Source organism: Parambassis ranga, chromosome 24 (genome assembly GCF_900634625.1).
Source record: "Parambassis ranga chromosome 24, fParRan2.1, whole genome shotgun sequence".
NCBI classification, from domain to species: domain Eukaryota; kingdom Metazoa; phylum Chordata; class Actinopteri; family Ambassidae; genus Parambassis; species Parambassis ranga.
In genome coordinates this window covers 2,150,277-2,164,736 of record NC_041043.1, presented here as the reverse complement: position 1 = coordinate 2,164,736, position 14,460 = coordinate 2,150,277, and the positions used below count along the sequence as shown (strand labels likewise).

Here is a 14,460-nt window from a genome sequence, read left to right as displayed (position 1 = left end):
AAAATATCTATCTAAATGTGTATATGTATGCTGTGTGTAATCATTTCTATGTTTAATCCTTTGAGTAAATTTGTGAGTTTCTTTAAGGAGCCATATATTATAGGCCAGAAATACTCTCCAGGTCACTGGACAGCTCTTTGGCCTAATACAATAATAAAGAATGGTCCTAACAAATACATTTTTGTTTTGGGAGTGGGAGGAAATGTTTACCACCAGAGGAACTCAAGTGTGAATGTTTGTGTGTGAGTGTGTCTATGTATTTGTGTCAGCAGAATTATTTATCTTTATCCACAAACGACTTTATCAACAGTGAAGACCACTAAATGAAGTAGCAAATAACTGTTAAAACAGACACAAGATACACACACACACACACATGCATTCACACACATACCTACACACACACACTGCAGATCCGGCTTGCAAAGAATTGCTGAGCTCAGCAATAAAAAATGCAGATAGAGAGTCTCTTCCCTCTTCTCCCTCTGTACGTCTTTATAATGAGCAGGTTGCAATATGATGTATGGCAGCAATAAGCAAAGCAGCAACACTATTAGTTAACTGTTTATGTCTCCTATATCACTAAACAACATTGTGTGTGTGTGTGTGTGAGCATTCTGTACACACAAATCAACAGCAGGTTGTGTGTGTTTGTGCTCTCTTTTGCACACAGAACTTTTTACCAATGATGTGTTAAAGAAGAGGGAAATTTAATTAGAATAGTTGGAAGGTTTTTTAGAAACCGCATCTGTTTGGAAGTTCCTACTTCTCAGGCATGACAGGTAAGTGAAACTACAGATATAAAATTAAAACATAAATGAAATGTTTCATGCATGACAATGAGAAAGGACAAAAAAGGAAATAATGATGGAATGAGAATGATGAAATAAAATAAAGGAGGCATTGTAAAATGATGGCAGTAAGAAATACAGAGGAGCTATATATAGAAAGAAACAGAAAGAAAGTGAAACAACAGAGAAGACAACATGAAAATATAGCGAAGTAAAGAAAGACTGTCGTGGACCAATGAGCTTGTGTTATTTAAAGATGTGTCAGTGGGATCGACAGACTGGGAGGAGGACAAGTGTCGGTCTTGTTGTCAACAAAAAGCCTCTCCAAATGATGACAATAATGAACCACCTACACACTGTCAGCCAGCTTTCTCCCTCTTCCCTGTCTCCCTTTCAGCCTTTGTCTCCTTGTGTTTCTTTGTTTTCGGCCCACTGTTTACTCTGCATATCTGCATCAAGTTGTGATAGTTTGTGTGGTGTGGATTTGTGAAGCACAAGCGTGTGTCTTGTGAATATTTGGAATCTGAATAGATAATAATCTCTCTGTCTAGTTGTCAGTGTAGCTTTGTTGTTTTTTTGTCTTTCTCTCATTCTGTGCCCACACCAGCCTCGATAAACACAGTTAAAATAAGTAAAGACACTAAGTAATTTATCTTAAAACAGAATGATCAGATTTTTTCTGATTTGTGTTTGGTAAGTGCTTTTAGATGTCTTTTCAAGAAACCATCAAAAGCTCTGGAAGAAACTTGAAATGTTTGCAGTAATGTAGCTTGTTTTATTTGTTAGGTGGCCTAGTATAATCTCTGATGTATTGTACCAGAGCTAGCTTACAGCTAATTGTCATCTGGCGGCTCAGAATTCAATCATAATTAGCTTAAAAGGTTTTGTGCAAATGTTTAAGAGATTTTGACTGTGTGAAAACCATCAAGGAGACATCTCATTCGTTCCATCAGTGACAAGGTGAACAAGGCGTTCTGCAAACAAGGTGCTATGACCCCGACAGCTCTGATCTTCGCATAGTGAGATGATTAGCTGGAGAGACACAGGGAGTGACAGCCAAAATCTACAGCTGCTCTCCAAGATGCTTGAAACACTCAACCTGCCAAGTACCTTAAAAAAGGTGGGAACAAGGAGTAGAGATGCTGTTTTAGGCCTTGTCCACACATTCACCAGTAAAAGAAAAAAAAAAGTGAAGCACCAAGAACATGTTCATCCCTAACCATAGTAACCTGCTGGAATATATTAATATAAAAATAAGGAATATTTGGCATTTGCATAATTAATTAGTATCTTACATTTACACAGAGGAGTAACATAAAATTACAATATACACCTTTGCCTTCTAAAATGTTAAACATCCTATACTTAGTAGCACAGCAAATGTGTGTTCATCTGCAGCCGGCAGTAGCCCAGCTGGGATTACCTCTCGCTTTAATACCTACATTGTGTGGGAAGTTTTAAAAAGAATTCAGGGGGCTTGGGTACGAATGGAATAAAAACCAGTGAGAAAACATAATGAACTTAATGAACAGTTTGCTCTGAGGTCACTCCGTCCTTCTTGTCAGTCCACCTCTTTTCTTTGTCAGTCTTATTTTCATTGTATCTCTGCATCTCCTGGCCCTGCTGCTGCTTTCTCTGTCTTTATGACTCTCCACCTCCTCTCTTTCAATTACTTTTTATTTAATGGTTTATTGGCATGGTAAGCTCTATCTCTCCCTCTCCCTCTCCCTCCATCAGTAGTTGTCACTCTGTGTTAGCTGCTACATGCCATTGATCTGTTCTCAACAAGAGATATTCAGATACCAGGCCTGGGCTCAATTCACTTTGCATTTACTCCATTCTAAATGCCAATAGAATCTGGGCTCATTACCTAATGACACATCATTCACTCTCACTCTTAGTTATGATAGTGCTTTAATAAAGGAGGGTGCCAGGGCATCAACTCAAGTTAACTGCAACAAAGAAGACAGAAAAAAACTGAAATTAATCTTTTTTTCTCCTTCAGGGAGGCGGGATGAAGATTATTGACAGAAGATTTGGCCAGCCGGTGTACCCTTCCTCACCTAGCACCAAACACATTGTTCTCCTGCCGGAGAACTTCCGGGTTTCAGAGACAGCACAGCCAATTAGTCGGAGAGATTTCTTGTCAGTGTTGGCCGGTGTGACAAGAGTGATGGTGCGGGCCTCGTATAGCACAGAGAGCAGTGCTGTTTATAGGTGGGACTTTAACCTGATGGCCATTTTTCAACTTCTTGTCCAACAGAATAACAAAAGCACCTATTAATTAATGTCAAGTTAGGATTAATAATCCTGGCTTAATCTTGTGTAACCTAAAGATGGCATTTTAAAAGGTGAAGCTTATTTCAGTTCCGTTAGAAAACAAACTTGGCACATAAAAGTCCTTAATGACAAATCACCCAAACTGCCCTGGACCAATAACTGACAATGTCCTGAAAGGTTTTGCTTGATAATTATTTGTGTGTTTGTCTGTGTGTGTGTGTAGACTCCATTCATTCTCAATGCAGTTATCAAATCCTTCTGCCAGTGGAGAGAGAAAAGCATCAGCTGTAGAGATGTGTTCTTGTCCTCCTGGGTATGCCGGAACTTCCTGTGAGGTAAAAACACATAAACACATGAAGGTGCAGTACTTACTACAACTTTTACACTGCAGTAATCAAGGAAAACATCCCTGATGTTTGATGAAATAGTGTCAGTACTCTGCAAGTATGAAAAAACATAATTTAATACACAATCATTTGCCAAGTACAGCAATTTGATGAGAGCATTGTTTTTACCGATTAGTTAGATGTCTTCACAAAACAATTTATTAGTCAATGTATCCTTCAAAGCTTGCCAGAACAGCAAACATTAGACATTTCCAAAATGATGCTGATGCACTGCTATTATGTTGACTGATGCCATTATGTATTTTTGAAGTCAAGCATAAAAACAAATATAATCACAAAATATGTGCAGTACCCATAGAATTACAAACACCTAAACACACTCCAGCTGCTAATTAGAGGATGATGGTGTAATTACTCACAGCAGCTTGAAGACAGACAGCTCTATCAGTTTTCTTGTGTGTGTGTGTGTGTGTGTGCGTTTCAGGCATGTATTCCTGGTTTTCGGAGAGTTAACGGGAATCTGTATAATGGGGTGTGTGAACCTTGTCGTTGCCATGGACATGCCACAGAGTGCCATGAGGTCACAGGACACTGCCTGGTAAGATGATTAATAGGTTCATTATGTAATTATGTGTCTCCTGGTTCATCTTCTCATTTTGTGTCTTCTCTCCTTCTCTTTCTTATTTTTTATCCCTCCTTATCTCTGTCTTCTTTTTCCTTTTCTATCTTCTCCACCACTTCACAACAACTCTACCTCTGTTTTATTTTTTTAGGCTTGTCCTAAGTTATTATTATTATTTGGCTATCATTATTTAACATCAACTTACATGCATGATTTGACAAATAGAGAGATATACAATGACTTCTCTGTATATATTTAAGAAAGTTTTCTCTGTCACATCATCTTTCACCGGATTTGCCATCTAGTGGTCACTAAATTAACTACAAGCTAAGACCCTCTATACCTGTATATACTGTACGTATGTTCACAGACATATGCACACACACCCATACATTCATGTCAACCTTTTCATTTGCATTTGCACACACACACACACTCACTCCCTAGTTTATACGCTGCCTGAGGCTTAAGCTGTCAGTTAGCGTCAAACTAAATACACACACACTTAAACACATACTTGTATATATATACACACACACACACACACACAGACCTGTAGGTTTGTATTACCATATTTTGTATTACCATGTTTCATTATGGATGAGCAGGATGCTGGGATGTGTCGGGGAGGGACACATACTCACAAAAAGCCAACAGACAGGGAGGGACTTTCTCTCTCAAACACATACACGCTGAGAAAGACAGTTTGACATAAAGTCACTCACGGGCATGCAGATAAACGAACAACACACACACACACACACACACACACGTCCTGAATACATATTAATACACTGTGATTGGCAGACAGATGCACATACACACCTCTTCCTTGTGATTTCTGGCAGTCGTTGAATGACGAATGAATTATGTCATGGTTCTATAGGTTAACACAGTGAGTATCTGTCAAGGTGTATTTCAGGAGTGCACAGATGTTAGTTTTAAAAGTAAAATGATCTGGAACACTGCAGAGACACACATGTACATAAACACAGTATAGTAACAAAACACTGCCACTGTTGCTCCAGCTGAAAATGAAAACAGTGACACTTTGGCTGGAAAAAGGAACAGAAAAAAAACAGCTTGGTCGTTCTTAAGCTAAACTACACTAGAGTAATTTTGGATTAGCCTGAAAACAAACCCATCATGCTTCCTTTCAGTCACAGAAAAGCATAATGAATTTTGTTGCCACAGGCTATTTATGTCTGACACAGTTCTCTCTTATTTTAAATTATTTAGAGATGATTTTTTTAACTTTAATAATGTCTCTGCACAATATTAACACAGATTGGTTGTATATCCTCTCACACAACTAGTTTTGCCAAATAATTGTGTTGCTCTTCTGACATGGATGAACTTTACCCCCTATCCAGGACTGCTCCCATAACACAGCTGGCCCCCACTGTGACCGCTGCCTACCTGGTTACTATGGTGATGCCACCCGTGGGTCACCTGCGGACTGTCAGCGCTGTGCCTGCCCGCTCAATCTTCCTGGGAACAAGTAGGTTCTGAAGACCCTGGGGTTAATGCTGCCATGACAGCAAGATTTAATCAAGCGCTTCAATCTATCACTGCTGACCCCTCTGACTCACTTTTTGAGAATTCTCTTCATAATCCTCCTCCTCTGTCTTCTTCTGACAATCACAGTTTTCTTTTTTTTAGTCTTTAGGGGCTGTCAACACAGCTAGAGACTACATCACTATGGGAAGGAATAATACAAATAGAAATATCATCACCACAGGTAGACACATCAGTATAAGTGGAGATACATCATCCCTGTGGGTTGAAATGTCATTGCCATCATTAGAATCAACATAATTGTGGCTATAAAATGTGACACAGAAATAAATAAAAAAAACCTGTACCATACAATGCCTTTCATACAGAAAGCTGCTCATCCTGTGCCTACAGTTGCTGAGAGACTCTTTTCTGGAACAAAAATGTTTTATTGTGACCCTGTAAAGTTTAAATAGACAAAAAAAACGGACATGTTAGACATAAAACACACACACACACTCGTGGTGTGCATTCCTCTGTGTTGTTAAATGGGCCTAAGTTACATATAACCATGCATTGAAAAACATCTAATGCAAATTATGTTTGTCAAGAAAAATTGCAGTCTGTTATGTGTTGTAGAGGTAGCCATGTCCCTGACCTGGTGGCTCATCTATGAAACATATAGACTCTGTAGTTCAGCCAAGACCCCCTGTGTTTTCCCCATGGCTCTGTTATTCATTGGCTTTCAGATGTTGGCTTTTTGCCCATGTCTCATCCGTTTTTGGCAGCATAAAAAAGGGAATCATAGCTAATGTAGGGCCTGAGCACTAGTTGATAAAACAATTTTTACCACAGGGTTGCTTTAGTAGATGGTGGTCTCTTCTTACATTCTAAGAGATAAAGCCTTTACTGGAAGCAGTTGTGCATCTATATAAAAACTCAAAGCTGCCACATGAAACATAACATTTATTATTTAAACATAAAAAAGAGTAGAAAATGTCCTCCAAATTAGCCTCTTACATCAAGTAATATGTAAAGTGTGTAGTATTTTTGGAAAATGTACATACCAGTACACAAGCTGCAAGTTGACAGATCACCATGGCTACGAGTTTTACGAGTGCTGTAAGTAATACAACTATGGTACTTTAGTTTTGTAATTGCAACCAGTGGTTAACTGGGCTTTTTGAACTATTAATCTGGATCCTTACCTCCGCTACTGATCTGCAGTTCTCTTAATGACCAGGGAGAGATGCTGTATGCCACCAACATTGGCACACACACACACACACAAACACAATGGCAGCAGCAGCTGAGAATTTTCATGCATGTTCAAAACCAAAAGGAGCTCAAGAAAGAGTCTCTCTCTGTCTCTGTCTCTGTCTCTCTCTCTCTCTCTCCCTGTCACCTCTCCCCTCCTCCTCTTCCTCCCTGTAACCTTGCAGTAATAATAGCTTGAATGTGCCATGCATTTCAGCCCCTCAAAATAGCCATGAAGTCTCCACGTTCACTGAAGCCTGTCAGATTGTTCCAGTTAGCCGTAAAGTCCAAGCTCGTATTATTATCTGATAAAGTAATATCCATATTAGTGTTAGCAAGAGAAGCAAGGTGGTGATTTACACTCAATCAATAGAAATCACTTTAGCCTTTGATCGCTGTTGCTTTCATTTACAGCCAGACATAATTACTTCGCTGCCCAGAAAGTCTGTTTAGTTTGTTTTTTGTGCTTATCTACTGACCATTTTTAAAGCTACAAGAAGCAATTTAAAAATATTCAGTTCAATCTTAATTCTCTCGGTTAAAACTGATAAAACAAATACATACATTTTTACTAGAACCCTGCCTGGATCTTTCCCCATCTCAACTCCATACATTACAGGGCAGGCCAGTAGAATTAGTTTGCTCATACAAATACCTGGACTTTATATTGAAGGAAGACCTGTCTTACTAAACTTCATGTTTCATGAATTACTCACCAAATGGAGATTCTGTGTCATTCAAGGAATGGATTAAAAGTTTTTATTTCACAATATAAACTCAAGACTGACCTCAGCCATATGTCAACCTGTTCCTGTATTTTAAAACGACATTGTCTTGTAAAATAAAGGTTAAAATAAATAGTACAATATAGCTGCATGATACGCACTAAATACTATAATTATATGGTACTACCAGATGTACAACAGGCAACATCTAACTTGAATGTGTTATTATTCTTTATTTGACTATAGGTATATACCGCAGTTCATTTCAACCATAACCACATTTCACCTGAAATAGCCTAATGGTTTGCTGTCTTACCAACTCTGTCTATGCTGAATTAGTGTGTGGGATGTTCCATTATTAATATCAATATCATTATCAATTATATAATATCATTATCAATAACGTTGAGTGTACTCCAGATATCGCCGACCGCCTTCTCTGCACAAATATCGTGCTGTTTTGGATTTTCCTTAAGCACTAGACGTCAGGCATTGCGCATGGAGAGGAGGAGTGAGCAAATCAGCTGTCAGTGTGTGTGCATGCATGTATGCATGTGTCTCTGTGTGTGTGTGTGTGTGAACGAGAATGAGAAGGAGAGAGAGAGTTGAGTGGAGCTGAATATAAACGCTAGTAAAACGGGTATCAGAAAATACTTACATTACTGCACTTGTTAGAGGCCTTTCCCAAGTACTTTCACACATTGTTGGTCATAAGTCGAGCACTCACACACTAATTAGCACAAAGTTTCACACAAATGTCTAACAGGATAAATTAATGATGAGATTTTTATATCTGAAAGGTCAAAGGTCAAGTTCACTGTGATGTCTTAAGGTCCTGCAAATACATGAGGTCTTCACATCATGTGGTGCATAAGTCTCAAAGCTAACTGTTACAATTTAACACTGTAACGTTGTATCAGAAGTGATATGTGTCCTTCAGTTATCCCCCCCCCCCCCCCAAAAAAAAAAGAAAGAAGAAGAAAAAATAACCAACATAGAACAGACTGAACCTACTTAACATTTTCATTGTTGCTACATTCACTTGCCAAGAAAGCTTATTTGTAACTCACTGAACGAGTGCACGGTTAATGAGCGTCATTCAGCTAGTGAGTCAGTCCGGGGCCTGGAACCCGAGCCAGCAGAACTATCTATAGTTTTTGGAAGTGGGAGGGTGACAGAATGAGAGCAAGAGACTATCACTTTACTCTGTCTCTCTCTCTGTCTGTTCATTTAGGGTACACTTTGTAGGGAGGATTCAAAACCAGGATTGTATGTAGAAGTACAGGCGTGTGTGTATTTATCTGTGAGAGAGGGGCGAAGGAGATTAAATGTGTGTGTCAGCCAGTGTGAATGTAAGGGCTAGAAAGTGAAAGCAGGACACAGGTGTGTGTGTGTGTGTGCGTGCATAAGGAGACAGACAATGGCCTTAACTCGCCTTTGTCTTCTGCTCTTCCTTCTGCCTTTCTCCACACTGGGACAACGCTACCGACTACATCAACAACTTCAACAACGTCGCCACGGAAACCACAACAGTTTCAGCCCCACCTGCCACTTAGGTGAAGAAGGAGAGGTGCTGTGTGACCAGTGTCAGCCTGGCTACACGGGACCACGATGTGACAGGTAACATACTGTCAATACATACATTAAGCAATCAATTGTATGTTCTTATAAATTATGTAATTAAATGCAGAGATGAAAGAAGTTATGACTCATTGTCACACCAGGGGTGAATCTTCTATATGACTATCTATATGAAATGTGCATGTATGTGGAAGAGCACTAGAGCCATTAACATTGTTTCCATTCCTGAGGAATAAGTCTGGCTTATAGTCAGCTGTTAGCAAATAAAAACAGAAACAGCTCCTCATTAACGGCGTTCTTTTTTTTGTGGCACTTCATGTCTCATTGTCTGTCCAGCTTTCTGTCCACAGCACAGTTTATGAGTTGAGTGACATTCTTGTTCCATTAGCTGTGAGCTCCTTTACCCACCCAGCACTAATGAGAATTCTTTCTGTCTAGTTAAAACTTTAGTCTCTACTGTCATGTGATGACGCAGATGGAGTAAATATAGTCTCCTCAGCACCCAGTCTGACTGAAATACATTAAATTTGGCCTGTTTTGTATTGGACTGAAACTTCTAGTATTGCAAGTTATTTAAAAAAAACTGCACATTTGTTTATTTAGTTTAGAAACGTTTTGGTCACTATTGATGCTCATGCGATTTACTATATAAACGGTGTCATATCATTCTCTTGTAGACAGAGGAAGTGATAACCTGTGATACAGGGCTTCTTGTTGGGCTCGTCACTTTATTTGGAATTTTTTTTCCCATCCTGGCAGCCCAAGTTGTTATTCATGGCTTATGATGTTAAATATATGCTGATATATAGTCATCATGTTGGACATTTTGTGGACTGACAGGACTAATCTCAAACTACTTGATGTGGGGGGCCATTAGCACACATTTTATTCTAATCCATTTAAAAATAACTACTACTGTATGTCTTCTATAGCCTGCTTATTTTGGAGAGACATGTGTCATATTTGCTACTGAATATGCTTAAGTATATATTCCACACTGTAGCCACTGTAATGTCGTGTTCATCTACATTCTGTTACTTTTAGCAGGTTTGTACAGGCCTTGTTTTTTAACTGAGAATAGCAGATGAAAGAGTTGATATTAGTTCATATTGGAAACACTAAATATCATGATGGAAACATTCCAAATGGTTTAGTTGCCTTTACTCTTGCCTTTTATAGTTGTTGGTGCTGTTGGTGCTCTCCGTCTCTGCATAGTCTGCGTGCCGCGCCATGCTGTCCACAGCAGAATCTCTGTCTGCAGTTTAGTCTTTTTATAAACCTCATTTGCCACCGGAAACCAAAGTGACTCATTGTCAGTCCATTTTTTAACTCTTGTCACATAGTAGCATCTGCACCACATTGCTCTCAGCCACCACCCAATATGGAAGATTCATGTAGTTGACTACGCCTCCTTCCTAATGTCTGGTCTGGTATAGGGAGTGACCATGTAAAGAAAGAGTTAATGCACCCAAATGTGTGTTATCAGAGATGAATCTGTGCTGCTTTTCCTGGTGTGTGTTTTGTGTACTGGTGTATGTCTTTTTGTTTGCGTGTGTGATGTTATGTTCATATTCTTACATGTATGTGGTGTTTTGATGCCATATGTTGCCTTTAGTCATAGAGGGCCTAAAGGAAAAAAAATAGCTGGTTTCTGCAAAACATAGGAGGTGATGTAAAATAATCTTATATTACTAATGATGGTATTAAAGAGGTAATCAGCAGTTAGTGTTTCTTGCTCTATTAGTCTAATTGATACCTGCTATGCACTACCTGCCATTACACTTCATTATCTACAGTGCTTTTGTTGTTAGTGGTAATTAATTGTAATGTGCCAATTTGTCTGTATTATGGGCTTTAACAAAATAAGCTGCTCCTCCCAAGCTAATAGACTCTCCACTCACTACTAAATGATTCTGCTTTTGTATTTCCTGTCCATAAACAGCCATTTAGAATAGAGCCGAAAGCTCGTTAATGCAGCTGCTAAACAAATATGCCAACTAAAACACTTTGCAAGCTGCTATTTAGGGTTTGCCACTACTGTATATATTCAAATGTTATTGTTATTGGATTCAGGCAACTCAGTAGCAGCCAGCTGCTTATGTGATGAATTTGAGCAATTTTAAAAATATGATCATTTTAATCATCATTTTGTTGAAAAAAACCAAACAAATATTTTGTTTAATTAAATAACATCAGCCACCGCCAAAGTGTAAGGACACACTGGTTTTAAAACAGATGCACTCAATTCATGTCTGTCAGATGCCAAGCTGAATGTTCACAACAACATCAATAAAGAATCCAGAGAAAATTTCTAAACTGCTCTACTAGTACTGGTAGTGTGAAAAATTGCATTACAGAGCATTAATTGAACACTACAGGAAGAAATACTGTAGTTGTAGTGGTTTTAATGGATCCTTTGTTTTTGGAAGATAAAAAAGACACTGCGATAAAAACCTGAAAATTGAAGACTTTCCCACCACAGTTATTGTGTTTGTGTTCTTTTTTTATATTGACTTATGTCACAAACAATGGTGGGAAGTAAAAACAGGATGATTTATAACAGAAAATATTTGTGACTAAATCATCAACAATCAAAAATTAGATTCATTCATAGAAAGGGATTATTCTGTAAATATAACTTTTCTTTTAACAGAATTGTAGTATGACTGTAGGACTGATGGTTATATCAAGTACCTGATTAAATATGTAGTAAAGAAAATTTTACAATATTTTTAAAGTAGTGTTTTATTCAGCTAGGGTGGAGTTTATGTCCTCAGATACCCTTTCTGTTCTGATGCACAAAGGATAGAAACAGAGGGATAATCTTTTATTTGACACTCAGGGCATGTAAAAGAACAACTTGCTCCCATTTCTACCTACTAGGAGTTAAAATTCTTTGAAAGCTGTATGGGTAAGAACCCGTCTTCCCCTGGCGCCATCTCCCCATTCATAACACTAAAAATAAAAGAACATAAATGTTATGATCCAAACGCTTCCCTCTGTAACTCTCCACCAGTTCTGCTCACCGGCCGTTTCCTCTGCTCTCTGATGGTTTTCACCAGGTGTTTAACTCCCTCCTGCAAACACTCTGGGCTATAAATACATTTGCTTCCTCTTTTAACTCAACTAACTACACACGCTCACACATATGCAGACAGCTAGACACCCACATGCTGACCGTATAGAAGAAAATAGCAAAGAATAGGCCTCAGACTGTGAATTTAGCTTCTAAATAAAGACTAAATACAAACAGCGATACCCTCACTCTTCTTCTATCAAGAAATGAGATTGCTGCCTTTACAATTCTCCACTTGACAAGGAGGATGCACTTAAAACACAACACACACCAACAGAAACACACACATGCAAACACACTTGAGCAACTCGCACACAGAGAAGCTAATAAGCCAGTTCTATTGAGTACCAAGGAGGGTCAGTGGTAATAATGACTGGCTGCACTTGACTCTTTCCCTCTCTGTGTCTCTTCTTTTCCCTGCTCTCTGAATTCAATTCTCTTTTCAATGTGAAGACCTTTCCCCTTCCTACCCATCTCTCTCTCTCTCTCTCTCTCTCACCCGCCTCCTTTTGCTTTCTCGTCTGTCTCTCTTGCCTCTCCTCTTTCATCTCAATTCCCTTCTCAAGCCTGTAGAGCTTTATTTCAGATTAGGCCTGCTTTATTTGGTTTCAGTTGCTCTTGTCACGCCACAGCACTCTGGGGTTAATATATTTTTCAGCATCTCGACATCCTCCTATTATTAATCAAAAGAAATGCACTGAAAAAATGCACAAACAAAATTCTTGGCTCGGAGAGTTAACACATTTGAGTGTCCTTGTCCTTCATCGAGGGCCCTCTTTTAATTTGTTGTTTCCAGGAATGTTACTATTTAAGAGACGTAGCTTTTCACAGTAAACAAAATGTTAAAACATAAAAACATTTGATAAAATGCATCCTGATTATGTTACACTTGAGCTTTTCACTTCAAGACAGTGCAGTTCCACAACAGACACAAACAACCTTGGATATACATGCTTCCACTGTATACTAGCACAAGCACAAAGCTGGGACAGTGGTGAGCTGTTGAGGTGTGTTGAACTGTAAGGGTCATCTTTCAGATTGTACTGATGTAAGTGTGTTTGTTGATATTTTCCTGTCAGTTCAGAGTGGGAAACTTGAGGTAGCAGTCTCTGGTCAGGTTGCAGTGGCATGTTCCCAAAAACAGAATAAAAATCCTAATTTCTGTCATCATTTCTGCCTGTAGATGTTCCAGCGGCTACTACGGCCAGCCCACCATACCAGGTGGGTCCTGCAGGCCCTGTGATTGCCACGGCAACCTGGATCTGTCCATACCTGGCAGCTGCGATCCAGTCACAGGACAGTGTCTGCGGTGTCGCCAGGGTTACGGCGGCGAGTCATGCAACACCTGCGCTGAAGGTTACTATGGAGAAGCCATCACAGCAAAAAACTGCCAACGTAAGTAATCACATAAGATAAAAAAGACTACATTTGATATTTCTGCTTGATTTTTATCATGTACCATAGTTCTTCAATTCCAGTTTTTGTGGCTATAGTTGTTTGGCCAAGCTTAGGTACATCGTTACATATAGTAGGATAGTTAGTTATTTTTAAAAATGCAGATGCTTATAGAGGTGCTCTGCATGTCTGTTTGGAGAGGTGATTGTGCTTATCTTCAGAAATATATTGTACATTTGTGTGACTTAATAATCTGGAAAAAAATGCATCTTCAAGTTGGACATTTCAGACAGTCTAGTCTTTTTGGTAAACAATTTTAATGAGGAATTTGACATCCTGCAGAACATTGTAGTTCTGAGCTAATAATGTCAACTTGTATAAACTAAAATATATTATCAGCTCAGACATTTAGGTTCACAATGCAGCTCATTGGCAGTAGTTAAGTTTAAATTTGGACATCCTTCCTCTACCTCTAATCCCTAAACTATAGAAGTTTATAACTTTGTAATCAGAAAGGGAAAACTAGCAGTGCAACCTGTGTGTCCTAACATGACTTTAAAACTATTACCTTATTATCTTAGTCACAGCTAAATTATACCTTTAATAATTCTTTCACTAAAACACTTAGTAGATAGTATACCATCTGGTGTGTGTGTGTGTGCCTGTCTCCCTCCACAGCAGCTGTGCTTGTAGGAGGTATGATGTCAGTGGCCCAATGACAGCCAGTTACGTTTAAGAGCGCGAATAAAAACTACACCTAAGAAAAAGGAGAGACAAAGAAAGAGAACAAAGACATACAGATGGCTCATGTTTGTGAAAGTCTGATGTTGACAGAAACTGTGGGACAGGCAGGGAGGCTGGCAGGGAGAAATATCAACAGACAGACACC

The 14,460-nt window shown here is 38.9% G+C and overlaps 1 protein-coding gene across 6 annotated transcripts in view; it reads left to right on the top strand.

The window, feature by feature from the left end:
- lama2 (laminin, alpha 2) overlaps window positions 1-14,460 on the top strand; it is a 129,587-nt gene that overhangs the window by 61,294 nt on the left and 53,833 nt on the right. For all 6 annotated transcript variants that reach the window (XM_028397103.1, XM_028397104.1, XM_028397102.1 and 3 more), the window contains exons 16-21: window positions 2,797-3,008; window positions 3,295-3,406; window positions 3,903-4,016; window positions 5,414-5,541; window positions 9,053-9,139; window positions 13,360-13,571. In XM_028397103.1, coding sequence (XP_028252904.1) covers window positions 2,797-3,008; window positions 3,295-3,406; window positions 3,903-4,016; window positions 5,414-5,541; window positions 9,053-9,139; window positions 13,360-13,571 — 865 coding nt within the window. The remainder of the gene's footprint in view (window positions 1-2,796; window positions 3,009-3,294; window positions 3,407-3,902; window positions 4,017-5,413; window positions 5,542-9,052; window positions 9,140-13,359; window positions 13,572-14,460) is intronic.